This window comes from Dermacentor silvarum, chromosome 3 (genome assembly GCF_013339745.2).
Source record: "Dermacentor silvarum isolate Dsil-2018 chromosome 3, BIME_Dsil_1.4, whole genome shotgun sequence".
In the NCBI taxonomy this organism is placed as follows: Eukaryota; Metazoa; Arthropoda; class Arachnida; order Ixodida; family Ixodidae; genus Dermacentor; species Dermacentor silvarum.
The window spans coordinates 111,913,947-111,928,692 of record NC_051156.1 but is presented as its reverse complement, the minus strand read 5'-3'; the positions used below and the strand labels follow the sequence as shown (position 1 = coordinate 111,928,692).

The following is a 14,746-nucleotide window of genomic DNA, read 5'->3' as shown; positions in this document are numbered from 1 at the left end:
CCCCTGCGGACTGATGGCAGTGTTGTGTGCGCAAATACCACCTGTAAGCTTCTCATGGACTAAGTGTACACAAATACCTAGTGAGCATCATGGCCCAGCGAGTGTGCCAAAGCTGAGAACTAAAGAGCGCGGAATACAACACGGGTGTTCAAGTTACTGTAAAATAGCACCCATATTTTTTTTGCGAGAAGGCAAAAGATGCCATCCCCACAGGCAGGACCGGCGGCACGATCTTTGCCGCTGTGCCAATAATATAGGAAGGACCACATCTGCGTAATGAAAAATAAAAAAAAAAACGATCTTCCTTCATAGTGGACAAGTTTATTCGTGCTTTGCCGTGAAAGCAGATAGAGAATTTTTGTATCCCTAAGAACGAACTCAATATTATTCCCATTTCAGATAGCTCCTTTATTACGTACACTGCATTATTTGCTTTTTGGAATCTGCTGTTTAAAGCATATGAATCCCACGCGTCAACCTGAATTATCCCAGATAGTCAGGGTAGAAGCTTGTTCACCTCCATACCCGTGTATTAACGCCTGTTTTGTTTCCGTTCGGTGACGCAAATATAGATTTTCTTATACAATAATTATTTATTGTTCTTGAAAACAAATATCAGTTGTTCTGCTCTGTTCATAGGAGAACGTTTCAGCAAGTCCTAATGCTGGACGTATCTCTAGCAAAGGCCGCTCGCCAATGGCAAGGAACTGTTATGATTGAAAACTTTGCGATTTGACACTCTGTTCCTTTGCTGTGTTCGAAGTAGGGTAATAGAAGTGACGCTGAGTGCATATATTGTAAACAAATCAGTCTTGGTTCTATGCTGGATGAAAATCGTGTCGTTCAGGCTGTTTATTGTTTATGTACAATTTTCTTCTTTTGCCTGCTTTTTCACTGTTTCTAGCAGCTCGGTTTCAAAGGGTACGTAAGCGTCTTCGTCTTGATCGCAGGAACTGAAGACGCATGTCATAGGAACATTTTGGTCCAGCTGTTCAAAAAAAGGAAATGTTCAATAACGAAGTTAGAATCATGCGCCGCAATAGACAGGCTTCCTTACGCGCGATAATAAGACTAGTTGCAGTGTTTCTAGCGGCCGTGTTTTTAAAGCGCGATTGTCTTATATATAAACGTGGTAGACGTGATTATTTGAAATTGTTCAAAGCTCATTTATGGAGCTCTATACTTACACCGCTAACTACAGTACTGAGCATTTTGATTAGGGCCATGATTCGGAACGATATCAATTAAGGCAGCATGGCTGGCTCGACCGGGGTGAGGCCGAATGATGTCCGATATTCATATCACACAAGATTACACATGGTCGTGTTGGTACAAGCGGGGTGGTCGCAGGGCTATCGTAAAGCCCAGAAGGAATTTCAGTAATACCACAAATCTTACATTATCTACGATGATGCGTTTCAATATTTCATCACGAATTAGACCTACGATGCTGGTAGTTTTTTAAAAAATAGGTTAGGCACAGTTATGACAAAGGCTCCATACACACCCCATAGAATTTAGGGCGGTAAAAGAGTGCTAAAAGCGATACTAAAATGCCAGGACAAGGGCCGAGCCAGGATAAGAAGTGGGTTTACATGGTGAGCACGATATATATACTCCCTGAATAAATCTAAACAACAAGCCTATAAAAAGCAACGAAAAAAAAACCGCGCGTCCTTAATAAAGGAAACGCAGACCAGGGCTTCTAATCGCTGTCACGCAATTAGCAAATCAGTTTGTTAGCTGAAGTGACCGATGGTGAGCTTACACATGCAGGCCTCTTGCAATGCCCAGTGATGTCCTCGTAAATCTCACGCGCGCACATGTCACAGATATTTGCCTACGTGTGGTAATAGTTCAATGCGCTAAAGGCGCCCAGTGAAGTAAATACACTTTTAAGGGCGTCTGTTATGAAGACGAGCGGTGATATACGTCACGGTGTATAGCCTGTTGTTTCTGTTAGTGTAAGCACTAACTCCACACTTGCACGTATACATAGAACTTCTTAGTTTAGCACGTGGCTAACAACAGGGATGATTCCGTTTTTTACAGTTAGGGATAGCGCAGCTATCTTCCTAAGGGAGATGTCCTTGTACGACTGAAAAACTGCGTCACAACATAACTTTAGGCGACATACGAACCGGCACATTTTGTTGTTAGCTGAGAAATTATTGTACCGGAATACGGTTTGGTACAATGTGGCTGCATTTTGTCATGTCTTCACAGCCAAGAAAATGTATTCTAGCACCGAGGTGCCGATCATTTAAAAGAACAGAGGTAGCTCATGACTGCATATCTGCTTAATGGGAGTGTTAGTTCTTGACAGAAACGAGACTTCCAAGCGCGAAATTTGAACGTGATATTTGCTGCAATAAGTACTTTCCACTGCAGCTGACTGCATGTCTGGTAGAAGTGTCATGTGTGCACGCGGGTGTGTGTACGTGAAAGTTCTCACAAGTTTACGTTTGTAAAGTTCGCTTCTACTTCAGAGTTTGATATATTATCTTCCAGTGAAGCCGCGCACGTGAAATACTCACATTCAGCGCTCGCCGAAGACATTTAAAGCGGCACCATATCTTCAAAAATGCTGGGCACGTGAGGCGGATATTCTTTTGTAATTCAGCGTCATTCCCTGTATAAAAAATTGAAGGTATGATAGGCACATAAACACATACTATGGAAGTCGACAAAATGGAAAAAACCAACAATTGACCTTTAATTCCCCTCTGCGAAGTTACCAGAGTTCTGCAGGTTGTTTCCATGCCCCGGAAGAAATGCCGGTCACTATTTCAACTAGTTACCTGAATAAGATTTAGCGGTAATGACCTAATTAAAAGGATACAGCGTAAGGCTTTTTTGCACCCAGAAGGGTGCTCATTTGTCTCATCGCTAACACTCTTATACCCCTGTCACACGGGCAAGTCCTTTAGATAAGGGGACATCTACTGTAAAGACGTTCAAGCACAGTGACACACGACAAAGGAGTATCTCCCTCCCGTCAAAGTTCCTTTGCGGGAAAGAAGATCGGGCATCTACTTTTCGAGCGGAAAGGTGTACTCTCGCCTCACTTGCACAGCTCATCAATAGAAGAAAACCCGTGACATGAATACGATGCTCCGTAAGTATTTTTTTTACCTCGGACAATGTTTTATTTTCAGCGGTAATGCGATTTGTCGAACAGTGGAGATTTACTCTAGCTATACTCTCAAACGCCCGCACCATGTCGCTAGCGCCAACATGTTGATTTCCAAATATGTGCATTATATGATATCCAAAATGGGAAAAATATTTTTAGGTTCTACAATCACTACATGTAATCTACATGCGCAGCTTGTTGCAAATGTTTTCTCTGTTTCTGTACTAACAAGCAATGCTTTTTTTTGTTTTTTGCAATGTTCATTTTAAGAGCCAGCGAAAGACGTTAGTGCGCTGCTGTGTGTCATCGGCGCAACTCCCTGCTGCAAAGGGTCCTTCGGATCCTTCGGAGTAACAAAAGGGGTTTACTGCAAAGGATTTTACTTTTGCCCGTCTGTCAGGCGCATAACATTTACAGCTGTAAAGAAGAGTTTTTATTTTTGTACACGAAAGTGATCTCAAACTACATCTGTGATGAGAGAAACACAGTTCAACATTGTGTAATACTTCTTAGCACCTTGTACGCACTGAGGTATCTGAAGCATGAGTCGACGAGCGACAGCCATTAATGTTTCAACACCTTGAATTGGCTCAGTTCGATCGTTCGTCTTGACCGTCTTCTTCAAACAGCGCTAAGGACGAAGATGCAAAGTACACGCACGAGAGAACTGGCGCCGAACTTGCCACTTGCATTTATTTCAATTTAACGGCTATTTTATGGGCACTACGTCAGGCCTTTAAAACGTATCAAGCAAAAGTATACAGAGTTCAATCTATTTATGCGCCTGCATATACCTGTAAAGAAATCACAACACTTTTGCATGCAGAGCCAAAGACTGACAGCGGACATACGTATCACCTACTTTCCTCGACCAAAACTCTTCAACTATTTCATATTCGTCCTTACTATATTCAAGTGAAGCTTGTATTGGATCACAAGCTTGAGTGTCATTGTAGTCGCGCAAGAAATTACGTGTGGCGCATACCCGCATGCAGGTATGAGCCAGGGACAAGAAATAAGGAAAGAAAGAAGGAAAGAAAGAAGGAAAGAAAGGAAGGAAGGAAGAACGGAAGAGCAGGTGCGGGGAAAGCTGTGCCGGCGCCGGATCACGTGACGCGCGCGACGAATCAGGGTCGTTTGGTTTGTCGCGGAGAGATAAAGGAAAGGAAAAGGGGTTGGCGCGTGCTCTGCTGGGCTTCCCTCACCTCAGATTAGTTTCGGCACCCGGATAGGAACACCCGCAACTGGTGCGTTGCGCCGAGGAGCAGGCTGCGTTTGAAAAGCGGCCGCGCGTACTCGGTCGAGAAAGGGCTCGTCGTCGACGTGCCGATTCTATCGTGAGCGCTTCCGAAGCCCGAGCGAAACGTCAGCAAAGAGCCGCGGACACCTAGTTACGGCAGCGCCATGTTGAGGCGAAATGTCAGCGCCGTCTTGCTATCCAGGAACCCGACAGCGGTGGTGCACGCCTCCGTAGCGCTAGCGCCAACTTCCCCGGGTTGACGGCGAGGTTTCAACGCGAGTTTCTCAACCGGAACTTCAGGGCCAGCAGCAGTGCGTGTGACAGGTTGTGGTTCGAGCCCAACGTGGTACTCGTCAGTGCAATTTGTTCCCCGAGGGACAACGCAGAAATACACGACAGCTTTCGCTTACCCGCATTTCCTCGACAAGGGGGGGTCTCCAGATTTTTTTTTTCATTAAAAATTTTTTATATGAAAGCAGGTATGCGTGAACACTTTGTGTAGTGTTCACACAAATGCGTGCCGTGTCCTTTTCCGACGTTTATTATGCTGTCTTGCCCTCTCATTGAAGCACTGACAGGTTAGGGGCGTTTAGTACAGAGTATTTGACGTAGATATGATGTATTTTGGGTTTGGTAATTATTATCACATTAGAGTTTCTTCTTGTTCTTTTTTAGGGTACGCACTGTCGACAACTTACAAAGTGGGACAAAAACAAATTTACAGCGCGTCGGTTTGCGACTTTTCTTGACATTATCCGAAAACTTACGGAGTTAAGGCATGAATAAACGGTCGTAATGAAGCAAAACTTTTGGATGATAAAATTGGTACATTTTATATTAAGTACGCTGTATAAGATAAAAGCCTATATCATTATGTATAACACCGTAGAAAAAAATAGTTCGTACTGAGATATGTAGATCGAGCACATGGTTATACAGATCCAGTAGTTGAGTAAACACAACTGTCTTGGAAATAATGTAAAGGTACCTATACAAAACCGCGTACGAACCCACACTGCCATTGGAACTAGAAGGGCACTTGCTACAATGACCGGAAAAACGAATGTATATAGAGCTTTTTCTCCTAAAACAGCGTCACATTGGAAAGCGCTATACTCCATGGTTTTTGGTGTAAATGACTTGCTACGAAAATTGGAACGCCTGTATTGTGATTGTAATTAATTTCTTATGTCTGGATTGCTTTTACTGCACCTCTGATTCAATTTTTCTATCTTCCATGGTGTTTTGTTGCTTGTTATGACGCTGACTTGTTACTTGTACTGCCTATCTTGCATAGATCACTGGGTACTTCAGAGTAATCATAAACAAAAAATAAATAATTAAATACTATAATCTGTGTAATTCCATATGATTGAGCACGTCAGAATGCGAAACGCACTGGAAGGGTTCCATATCTCGTGTTGTAGCTCGGTGACGTAGTGGTGACGTCGCGTTTATTTTTATTCAGTCTTAGCTGTGTATTTTATATGAGCAAGAAATTTCAGCGTCCGTAGCCTCACTCGCAGAGCACGCCCCAAAACGTTTTCATTGATTAACTAAATTTGATCCGGATACAGTATTTATGTGGAGGAAGTAGATAAAGGACGGTGATGTCTGCAAAAATCCAAACTTGTTCACTATTTTGTATAGTTCCATTTATTTGCGAAACAGGCACCTATTACATCATCGACTAATGTAATGCTCCAATTTCGTGTTTTAGGTCGTTCTCATGGGTGTGCTGAATTGGAGGTGGAGGTAAGAGTTCGGACCAAGACAGCTGAGAACAAAACATTCATATTTGCTGTATCTTTAGATTTAAGGATAAATAGCAGAAACATAAATTATTGCTAATGAAGGCGCCGAAGTCATTGGATAAATTATTGCGTTGTACGAGTACGTCTGAGATTTCACTTAGTAGTGCAAAGAAGTAGTTGCCTGAGTCCGAAAACAAATTTCGCGCTATTGAGAACAAAATGACCTCACTTCTGTTTTTAACGTTTATGACGTAAAATTATTTTTTCTTCCGCCGAAAGTGTTGCCTCCTCACACAGATGGCGCTAAGCCCCATGAACCACCGATGAACCGCCTTGTTTTGAACGTATGGCCTTCTATGGAAGCTTCGCTACCAAGTATATTTACCTTACTGTTTCCTGATATTGACTAAGCCTTTAGCACAATTAAAAAAATACAGGGACGTGACAGAGACACACGACAGTGCTAACTTAAAACTGACGTTTATTGAAACACAGAGGGAAATATATAGCGAAGCAGGTATGAAGGATACAAAAAACAAAAGAGAAATCACACTCTACGCATGCACACGTCAATACCTTATTACCTGACGTTGTACTAACATAAATATTACCTGACGGTGTACTAACACAGTCGGCTCCCTTTTTCCGAATCAGCCGGGCTTAGATTATCTCACCCATGCTGCGGTCCTTGCTCCTGGCCTGCACTGTGCATGCGCCGAACACTGGTTTCCACGTTTTGCTGGGACAATCACGACAATGTTCAGAAAGGTTTCCCTCCCTTGGTTTCGACACATTACGCTTATGTTGTTCATCCCTTTCATTAAGGCATTTGCCAGTTTGCCCTGTGTATACCCGACCACAAGTTAACGGAATAGGGTAAACCACCCCTTGCGAGCACTCCACATCCTTATTCCTATGCTTGACTTTACATCCCTTTGATTGTTTGGGAAAAGGGTCTGTCAGCTTACACAACTTTGATAAGTTCTCTGGAGCAGAGAATATCAACCTCACATTCACCTTACTGGCAATCCCCTTCAGCCAATGGAAAATACCGTGCATGTACGGAATCACCGCCGTCTTTTTCCTTTCTGAGGATTGTTCACCTCGACTCATCTCGCACTTCCTCAACGAGCCTTCCGCCACGGAAACAAGCACATCTTTGGGATAACCAGCCGCACTAAGCCGACTGGCTTGCTCGCTCAGGCTGACGGGTATCATAAAAGAGCATGATTTTTTCATGGCATTGGTGAAGCACACGTTCACAATTGACCGTTTGACAAGCTTCCAGCGCGAGGAAGAATACAAAATGAGTGGTTTGTTGGCACTAGGATCGTCATACCCGCTTATGTGGGTTTCTGCAAAAATTTACTTTAAATCTAAAAATGGCAATTTGTTCTCGGCCGGTAGTTCATGGGTCAAATCAAGTGGCTTAAAACATTCCGAAATAAGTCTTAAAAGGGATGTAAGGTCGTGATCAATGCTAGCTACACTGCTGTCTATTAGAATTAAATAATCATCTACAAATCTGAAAACCTTTAAAACCTCAAAATCTTGTAGATGGGTGGCTACCGTCGTGTCATGGTGCGCCAAAAACAAATCGCCAAGAACTGGCACTATGCAAGAAGCTATGCAAAAACCACGTTTCTGTAAATATACATCATGATTTCATTCCGCGTCGGTCGAGTTTAGATAAAAATGTAAAAGTTCTATGAACCCTGCCACTGATACACCAGCGGCACTATGAAACGCGACAGACCCAAAGCAATTTATGCTGTCTTCCACACAAGTAAGCAACTGGTCATGAGGGATCGAATAATACAGATCTTTTACATCTACAGTCATGCCAGTCATGTGTTTATTGGAATTATCTGCTAAAAATTCAACATCAATTACTGACTTCTTTACCGCAAGCGGATCGTTGATGTCCAAGAGATTTAATTTAATCTTTCAGAAAACCTGCAACAGTCTTCTGCCAGAATTTCAATGTTTTCAACCTGTGTTTAAATAAACGTCAGTTGAAAGTCAGCGCTGTGCTGTGTCTCTGACACATCCCTGCCTATTTTTAATTGCGCTAAAGGCTTAGCCAATATGAGGTAACTGGTAAGGCCAAACCACTAAACGCTTTGAAAGAAATCACGTCAACTAAGTGGCGCTGTGCCAAAGCACATCGAAAAAGTGACATGCTGTAGTTCTTTACCTGCTAAGGTATTAGGTGCCAAAGCCACGGTATCATTACAAGGCACACCATAGTGGGGGCAATAGAAATTACAACCACCTGGGGATCTTTAACGTGCACCCAATTTAAGGCGCGCGGTCATTTTCGCATTTCGCCCCATCAAAATTCGGCCGCCATGTCCGGAATTTGGGCATGTGACATCTTGCGTATATAGCAGCCCAACGACATAGCCGCTAAGCCACTATGGCGCGCGGTATAATTTTTTTCTGAATCAAGTAGACCTTAGCCATAAATGAGGAGAGACAATGACTGGTTCTAAATGCAGAATAACCATAAGTTTATTTCCGGCGAAATACATAGCAATTACTCCGAATTTCATGTAAAGTGTTCAAATTTTCGCCAGATCTCCAATTTTACGAATGTTGTGACAAGTTCTACGAAAAATAAATACTCTTTCTGAATATGCTTTCAAGTTGTTCAGAAATGGTGCCGCGCAAGTTTTCGAAAAAGTATTGATGCGCAAAATGCCATGTACCAGAGGGGCACATGCTTCCAGCAAGTTTATTCAGGGAAGTTCCTGAAGCCGGTAAAATCAGCAGCAGCAAAGCCAAATGAAGCATGAAATAAGATCCCAGTGAATACCAGATTATTTCAACATTCCTGGCAACACAGCGGCCGATGAAGTAGCACTACAAGCACACCTCAAAAACATGATGTCGTTTCGCTCCCAATATCGAAAAATGAATTGAGATGCATTATAAGAGCAACGTCTTTCAAAATGTGTAGAAATATGTGGTTTGACCAGAATTCTAAGAGCTCTGATATGTACCATATCGATCCGCTTATTGATTTGAAATTTCCATTATCATTACAGAAATATAAAAACCCTCATTCATCGATTAAGCTTAGGCACTACCTACACAAACACTTATTACCTAGAATCGGCTGTGCGGAAACCCCCGAATGTGATTGTGGATTTGTAGATGAAGAACATCACTTCTTCTTGCCCACATCATGACTCACCAAGACGCCGACTTAAATCAACTCTAATGGCATTAGACCGCAGACCTTTCCGTTTAAAGAAACTTTTGGGCCCTTGCCCAACAACGGCTTTGCAGAAGAACGCTTTAAAAGCATTAAAAGCTTTTCTTGAAGACAGCGGGATTGTTTGGCGTTATTAGCGCTTATAATGTTCCTTTAATTTAAACGTCGCTGTATATATGTATGTGTTTGTGGATTATGTTCTGTTGACTGTTCTTCTGACCATACATGATAATGCAATTACACGATATTTTCACCATCCGCTGACTCGAGACTGTATTATTAGGTGAGAGTATTATTTGTATTTTCTAATATTTTCTGCAGTTCCGTGGAGGTATTTATCTTGCATATTGTATATACCAGAATTTTTTTACGTTGTATCGTTACTGAGAAAAATGTTGTTTGACATGCAATCTTGAACCCTTTGTGTTGCATGTTAGAACCACTCAAGAGCTAACGAGTAGCCCGCACCTTATTTGTGGGTCAACATCTCATCCTATCATATAAATAAAAATGGCTGAAAAAATTTGTGTAGCTTGTACTGGAAGTGCAATGCTAAAGAGACAGCGGAGCTCATAGGCACCTAGCTAGACCTGGTTTTGGGGTAGGGTAAGCACTTCCAGATTATGAAATTATGGTAGATTATGGTACATTATGAAAAGGCATTTGATTCAGTAGAGATACCAGCAGTCATAGAGGCATTGCGTAATCAAGGGGTACAGGGGGCATACGTGAATATCTTAGCAAACATCTACAAGGATTCCACAGCTGCCTTGGTTCTCCACAAGAAAAGTAGAAATATACCTATCAAGAAAAGGGTGAGGCAAGGAGACACAATCTCTCCAATGCTATTGACTGCATGCTTAGAAGTATTCAAGCTCTTAGACTGGGAAGGCTTAGGAGTGAGGATCAACGGCAAATATCTAAGCAACCTTCGGTTTGCAGATGACATTGTCCCATTCAGCAACAATGGAGAGAAATTGCAACAAATGATTGAGGACCTTAATCGAGAAAGTGTAAGAATTGGGTTGAAGATGAATATGCACAAGACAACGATAATGTTCAATAGCCTGGCAAGGGAACAACAATTCAGGATCGCCAGTCAGCCTCTAGAGTATGTAAAGGAGTACGTTTATCTAGGTCAATTACTCACAGGGGACCCTGATCACGAGAAAGAAATTTGCGAAAGAATAAAATTGGGATGGAGTGCATACGGCAGGCATTGGCAAATCCTGACTGGGAGCTTAACAATGTCGTTGAAAAGAAAAGTGTACAATCATTGCCTTCTACCGGTGCTGACATATGGGGCAGAAACTTGGAGGTTAACAATGAAGCTCGAGAACAAGTTAAGGACCGCACAAAGAGCAATGAAACGAAAAATCTTAGGAGTAACGTTAAGAGACAGGAAGAGAGCGGTGTGGATCAGAGAACAAACGGGGATAGCCGATATTCTAGTTGACATTAAGCGAAAAAAATGGAGCTGGGCAGGCCATGTAATGCGTAGGATGGATAACCGGTGGACCATTAGGGTTACAGAATGGACACCAAAAGAAGGGAAGCACAGTTGAGGACGGCTGAAAACCAGGTGGGATGAAGTTAGGAAATTTGCAGACGCAAGTTGGAATGCGCTAGCGCAAGACAGGGGTAATTGGTGATCGCAGGGAGAGGCCTTCGTCCTGCAGTGGACTTAAATATAGGCTCATGATGATGAAGCACTACCAAGTTATCCCCAGCATTTTCCGGAATTAAATAATTATTGATCGATAATCGATTATCTATTCATTGGGTATCGCAAGGTATTGGCGACGTATTTGGGCTAGGATAAGCACTACCAAGTCATCCCCAGCATATCCCGGAATATATTAATTATTGGTCGATTATCGATTAGCTATTGCTTAGCTATCTCTTGGCTATCGCAAGGTATTGGCTACATATTTGGGCTAAGCTAAGCACTACCAAGTCATCCCCAGCATTTTTGCGAATTTATTGATTATTCATCGATTATGGATTAGGTATAGATTGCCTATCGCAAGGTATTGGCCACGAACTCGGGCTAGGCTTAGCACAACGAAGTCATCCCCACAATTTTCCGGAATTTATTGATTATTGATAAATTATCGATTAGCTATTGATTGGCTATCGATTGGCTATCAATGACTGACTAAGCTTAAGTAGTCCCAACCATGCATAGCTAGACTTACCCAGGCTCAGCTTCGCCAGTTCACAGGGGATCTGCTTTCAACGGGTCCATGGGCCATTGCTATTGCAACGGGTCCATGGGCCATTGCCCATGGACCCGTTCTGCACAACCTCCAGGATCGGCCCACAATTTTTGTTCGCACGTTACGGACTTACGCTCGGCTTAAACAGCTCCACTGTTAAAAAATTAAGCATGATCTAAAAACGATATTATCAGTTTCTGCTGTACCAAGTTTACTGCTGCTTGTGTGACGTCCAAAGGTAAGTAATGTTTACTAAAGTGTGTATGATGAAACCATGTAGATAAAGACACACTACACCCTCCTCTCTTTCCCCAATACGAAATGGTGTATCCGAGGCATATTTACAATTTACAAAGCTCACAGGTTGGTAGGTGCACTGTGATATACTATGCAGTGCAGGGGCGTTATCGCTTAAGGTTGCCCGCACTGTAATGGGACAGCCGCCAGGGTTGAAAATCAAACTGGCGACATCACACTGGTTCAGTAGTGAAACTTCGGCAAACGGTTTGTTACTCTTGCACGATCATTAACTGCTTACAGATCCACATGTGGAAGTAAAGTCTTACCGTGACTATATGCCAATTTAGATATCATGGGAAATTAACGCATTTATATTGGGTCGTTTTCACGAGCGCGTTGTGTCACAGGCTGTTCATATTTTCAACGTTATTTAGTTAGTTAGTTAGGTAAGGTTTTATGGCGCAAAAGCATATTTTCAACGTTAGTCAAATAGTCAGCAAGACACAATTTAGTGATGTTCGGGCAGCGACGGGTGCATATGGTCGCAACTATTCGTCAGATTACTTGTACGATGCAGCAAAGCAATCTAGTCCTACTCATCGTTCACTTGGCGCTTTCCTGATTTTTCACAATTTCCAGCGGACCGCACCGATGAAAATGCGAAAGAAACTGCAAAAGAGTAGTTAGCCACGGTTGTTGGTGCTATGACAAACTATTTCAAACAGGACGAGAAAAATGTGGCATAAAACAATACCACAATCTGAAACAAACGTGAAACTGGACGTTCTTTCTCAACACGGTGAGAGCGATGGCGGCAGTGGCCTGAAAGCTTTATGGAAACCGCCGCTCCACGTTGCTAGAGGAGGGGCCCATTTCGCGACTCTGAAAACTTGTTTTTCTAGTGACTCTCACGAATTTTTAACGGGAGCCAGCGCCCCCTGGATGTGGCAGACGTGACAGCCACGAATTCTGCCACAAGTATTGGTGTGGTGCGGCCAAGGGCGGCCAGGTGTGAATCATGTGCGAGGTTTACGCTTAATGTGACGATTAATTGCGTCATAATTGAAGTTATTGTAGGGTGGCAGATGGGTTTGCATGCGTAAAGAGGTATGAGAGAGTCGGTAGGAGCATGCCGGATTAGCAGGTCTTGTTTTTTTTTTCTTGAGCGCGGCTTTCCATGTGGTGCTCACATTCACAAGCTGTAGGACAATTGACATCCTGGCATCACATAGGGATGCTCGGTATGTCGACATGGGCTAACGAATAAGCTTGCTCATTGCCTTATCTGCCCTGATGGGAAGGAATCCATTCTTATAGGACACAGAAGTCTGGATGAGAAGACTGGTGCCAATTCCTGAGTAAACGTATCAGGACTTGTTGCTGGGCTAGTTGGTTCATCTTATTCCGTAGTGTTTAGACGCAACCAAGGACGGAAAAAATCAGGACAGGAAAGAGCGTCAGAGCAAACGCACGGGAAGCGTATTCTATTCTCATTTCAACACCATTATTATTCATTTATAAAAGAATCCCTTTGTGGAATACTATTTAGGAAATATTTGCCGTATAAAAACATTATTTGCCCAGGCGCTCCATGTTTCTACTCCTTCGAAACAATGCGTGGCGCTGCAGTATCAAACTTCTCCTGGTCAATTAACGCCATCTTTTATACAATGAACGACACCACCATGCTGTTTCGCTTTTTTCAGTACTGTCATTTTCATGAAGCACTAAATACCTGAATGCAGTTTTCCGTTATTTGCGAGCCTCTAAGTTGTCCTGATGTTCAGTTGCGAATAGCATCACACACATGTGCCAAATAACGTAATCAGCCAATTCTTTTGCCTAATGGATTCCGAGCAATATCGATGTTCCATAAGCATAGAGTAAACTGGGTAAGTTGGTTATAATTTTGGTTTAAAGGGCAGTGACCGAACATACAAAGGGCTAAACGAAGACTCAGGAATTTGAAGTACTGGACAACTGGACAATTCGTTGAAAGACTGAGCTTTGTCACGTCGTTCTGTCTCTTTCTTCTACCGTGTGTAGGTTTTAGCGGGGCCCTGACGATAAGATTCATGTTTCACATTGTTGAAAATCGAGAAAGCACTCTATATTTAATTCGATATGGTAAGTTTACTTTGGTCGAATATTCATAGTGGCTGCAACTCAGAAATTTCAATATTAGTACATTCCTAAAAATAAGGAGGACAAATCTTAGCTGCTGAGCAAATTGAGTTCGGGATTTATTCCTGCTGTGACTTTTTGTTTAGCGAGGTAATTCACGTGCAAAATTGATACTCGCAAAGTGTACGAGCTTCTATTCGAAAGGTGTGGAACAGAGAAAGATAATTCTGCCAGTATTCCAAACAGAACCCCTTAATCATCTTGACTTTAATGCACATTGTCATGACACATGACGCAATCGTTACGAAAGAAACGGGTCTGTTGCCCTTTGCAAGGCTTTCTACGTTAGCACGGTGTTCTCAGCGTATACACGTATACGGAAACATTATACTATTCTTTGACTTTGAAGTTATCATTTTTATATGAGTGTATCGCACTATTTACGCTCACTTGATGAAGAAGAATCGAGAGACCTACAATCCGGGCTAAATCATGTTCAGATTATCAGACAACCTCTTGAGCCTTTTTGAACTGTGCTGATTGGGTTTGGCGCCACAGCCTTTCGCTTCCTACAATACGAACAGAAACGAGCACAGTACGCACCTTTGGCAATGCTGAAGATGGTGCCGAGCAGCATTGTTAACAGAGCTCCGACAAATGAAATCCAAATGTGAGAAAGCTGATACAATGGGAACACGTTTGAGCTGCACAGAAAGAGCATATACATAAGGTACTAAATCTCACTTGCCACAGTCAAACAAAACATCAACACAGCTGTAAGCAGGCATACACCTACGGAGTGCTTGACCTGCT

The 14,746-nt window shown here is 42.6% G+C and overlaps 1 protein-coding gene across 1 annotated transcript in view; it reads right to left on the bottom strand.

Moving 5' to 3' along the window:
* Positions 1 to 780: 780 nt before the first annotated feature.
* The window catches only part of LOC125943939 (sodium-coupled monocarboxylate transporter 2-like), a 99,622-nt gene continuing 85,656 nt past the window's right edge, over positions 781 to 14,746 (bottom strand). Inside the window, exons 14-16 of the mRNA XM_049663523.1 lie at positions 14,537 to 14,637; positions 2,538 to 2,632; positions 781 to 988 (exon numbers count right to left, since the gene is read on the bottom strand). Coding sequence (XP_049519480.1) covers positions 860 to 988; positions 2,538 to 2,632; positions 14,537 to 14,637 — 325 coding nt within the window. The 3' untranslated portion in view covers positions 781 to 859. The remainder of the gene's footprint in view (positions 989 to 2,537; positions 2,633 to 14,536; positions 14,638 to 14,746) is intronic.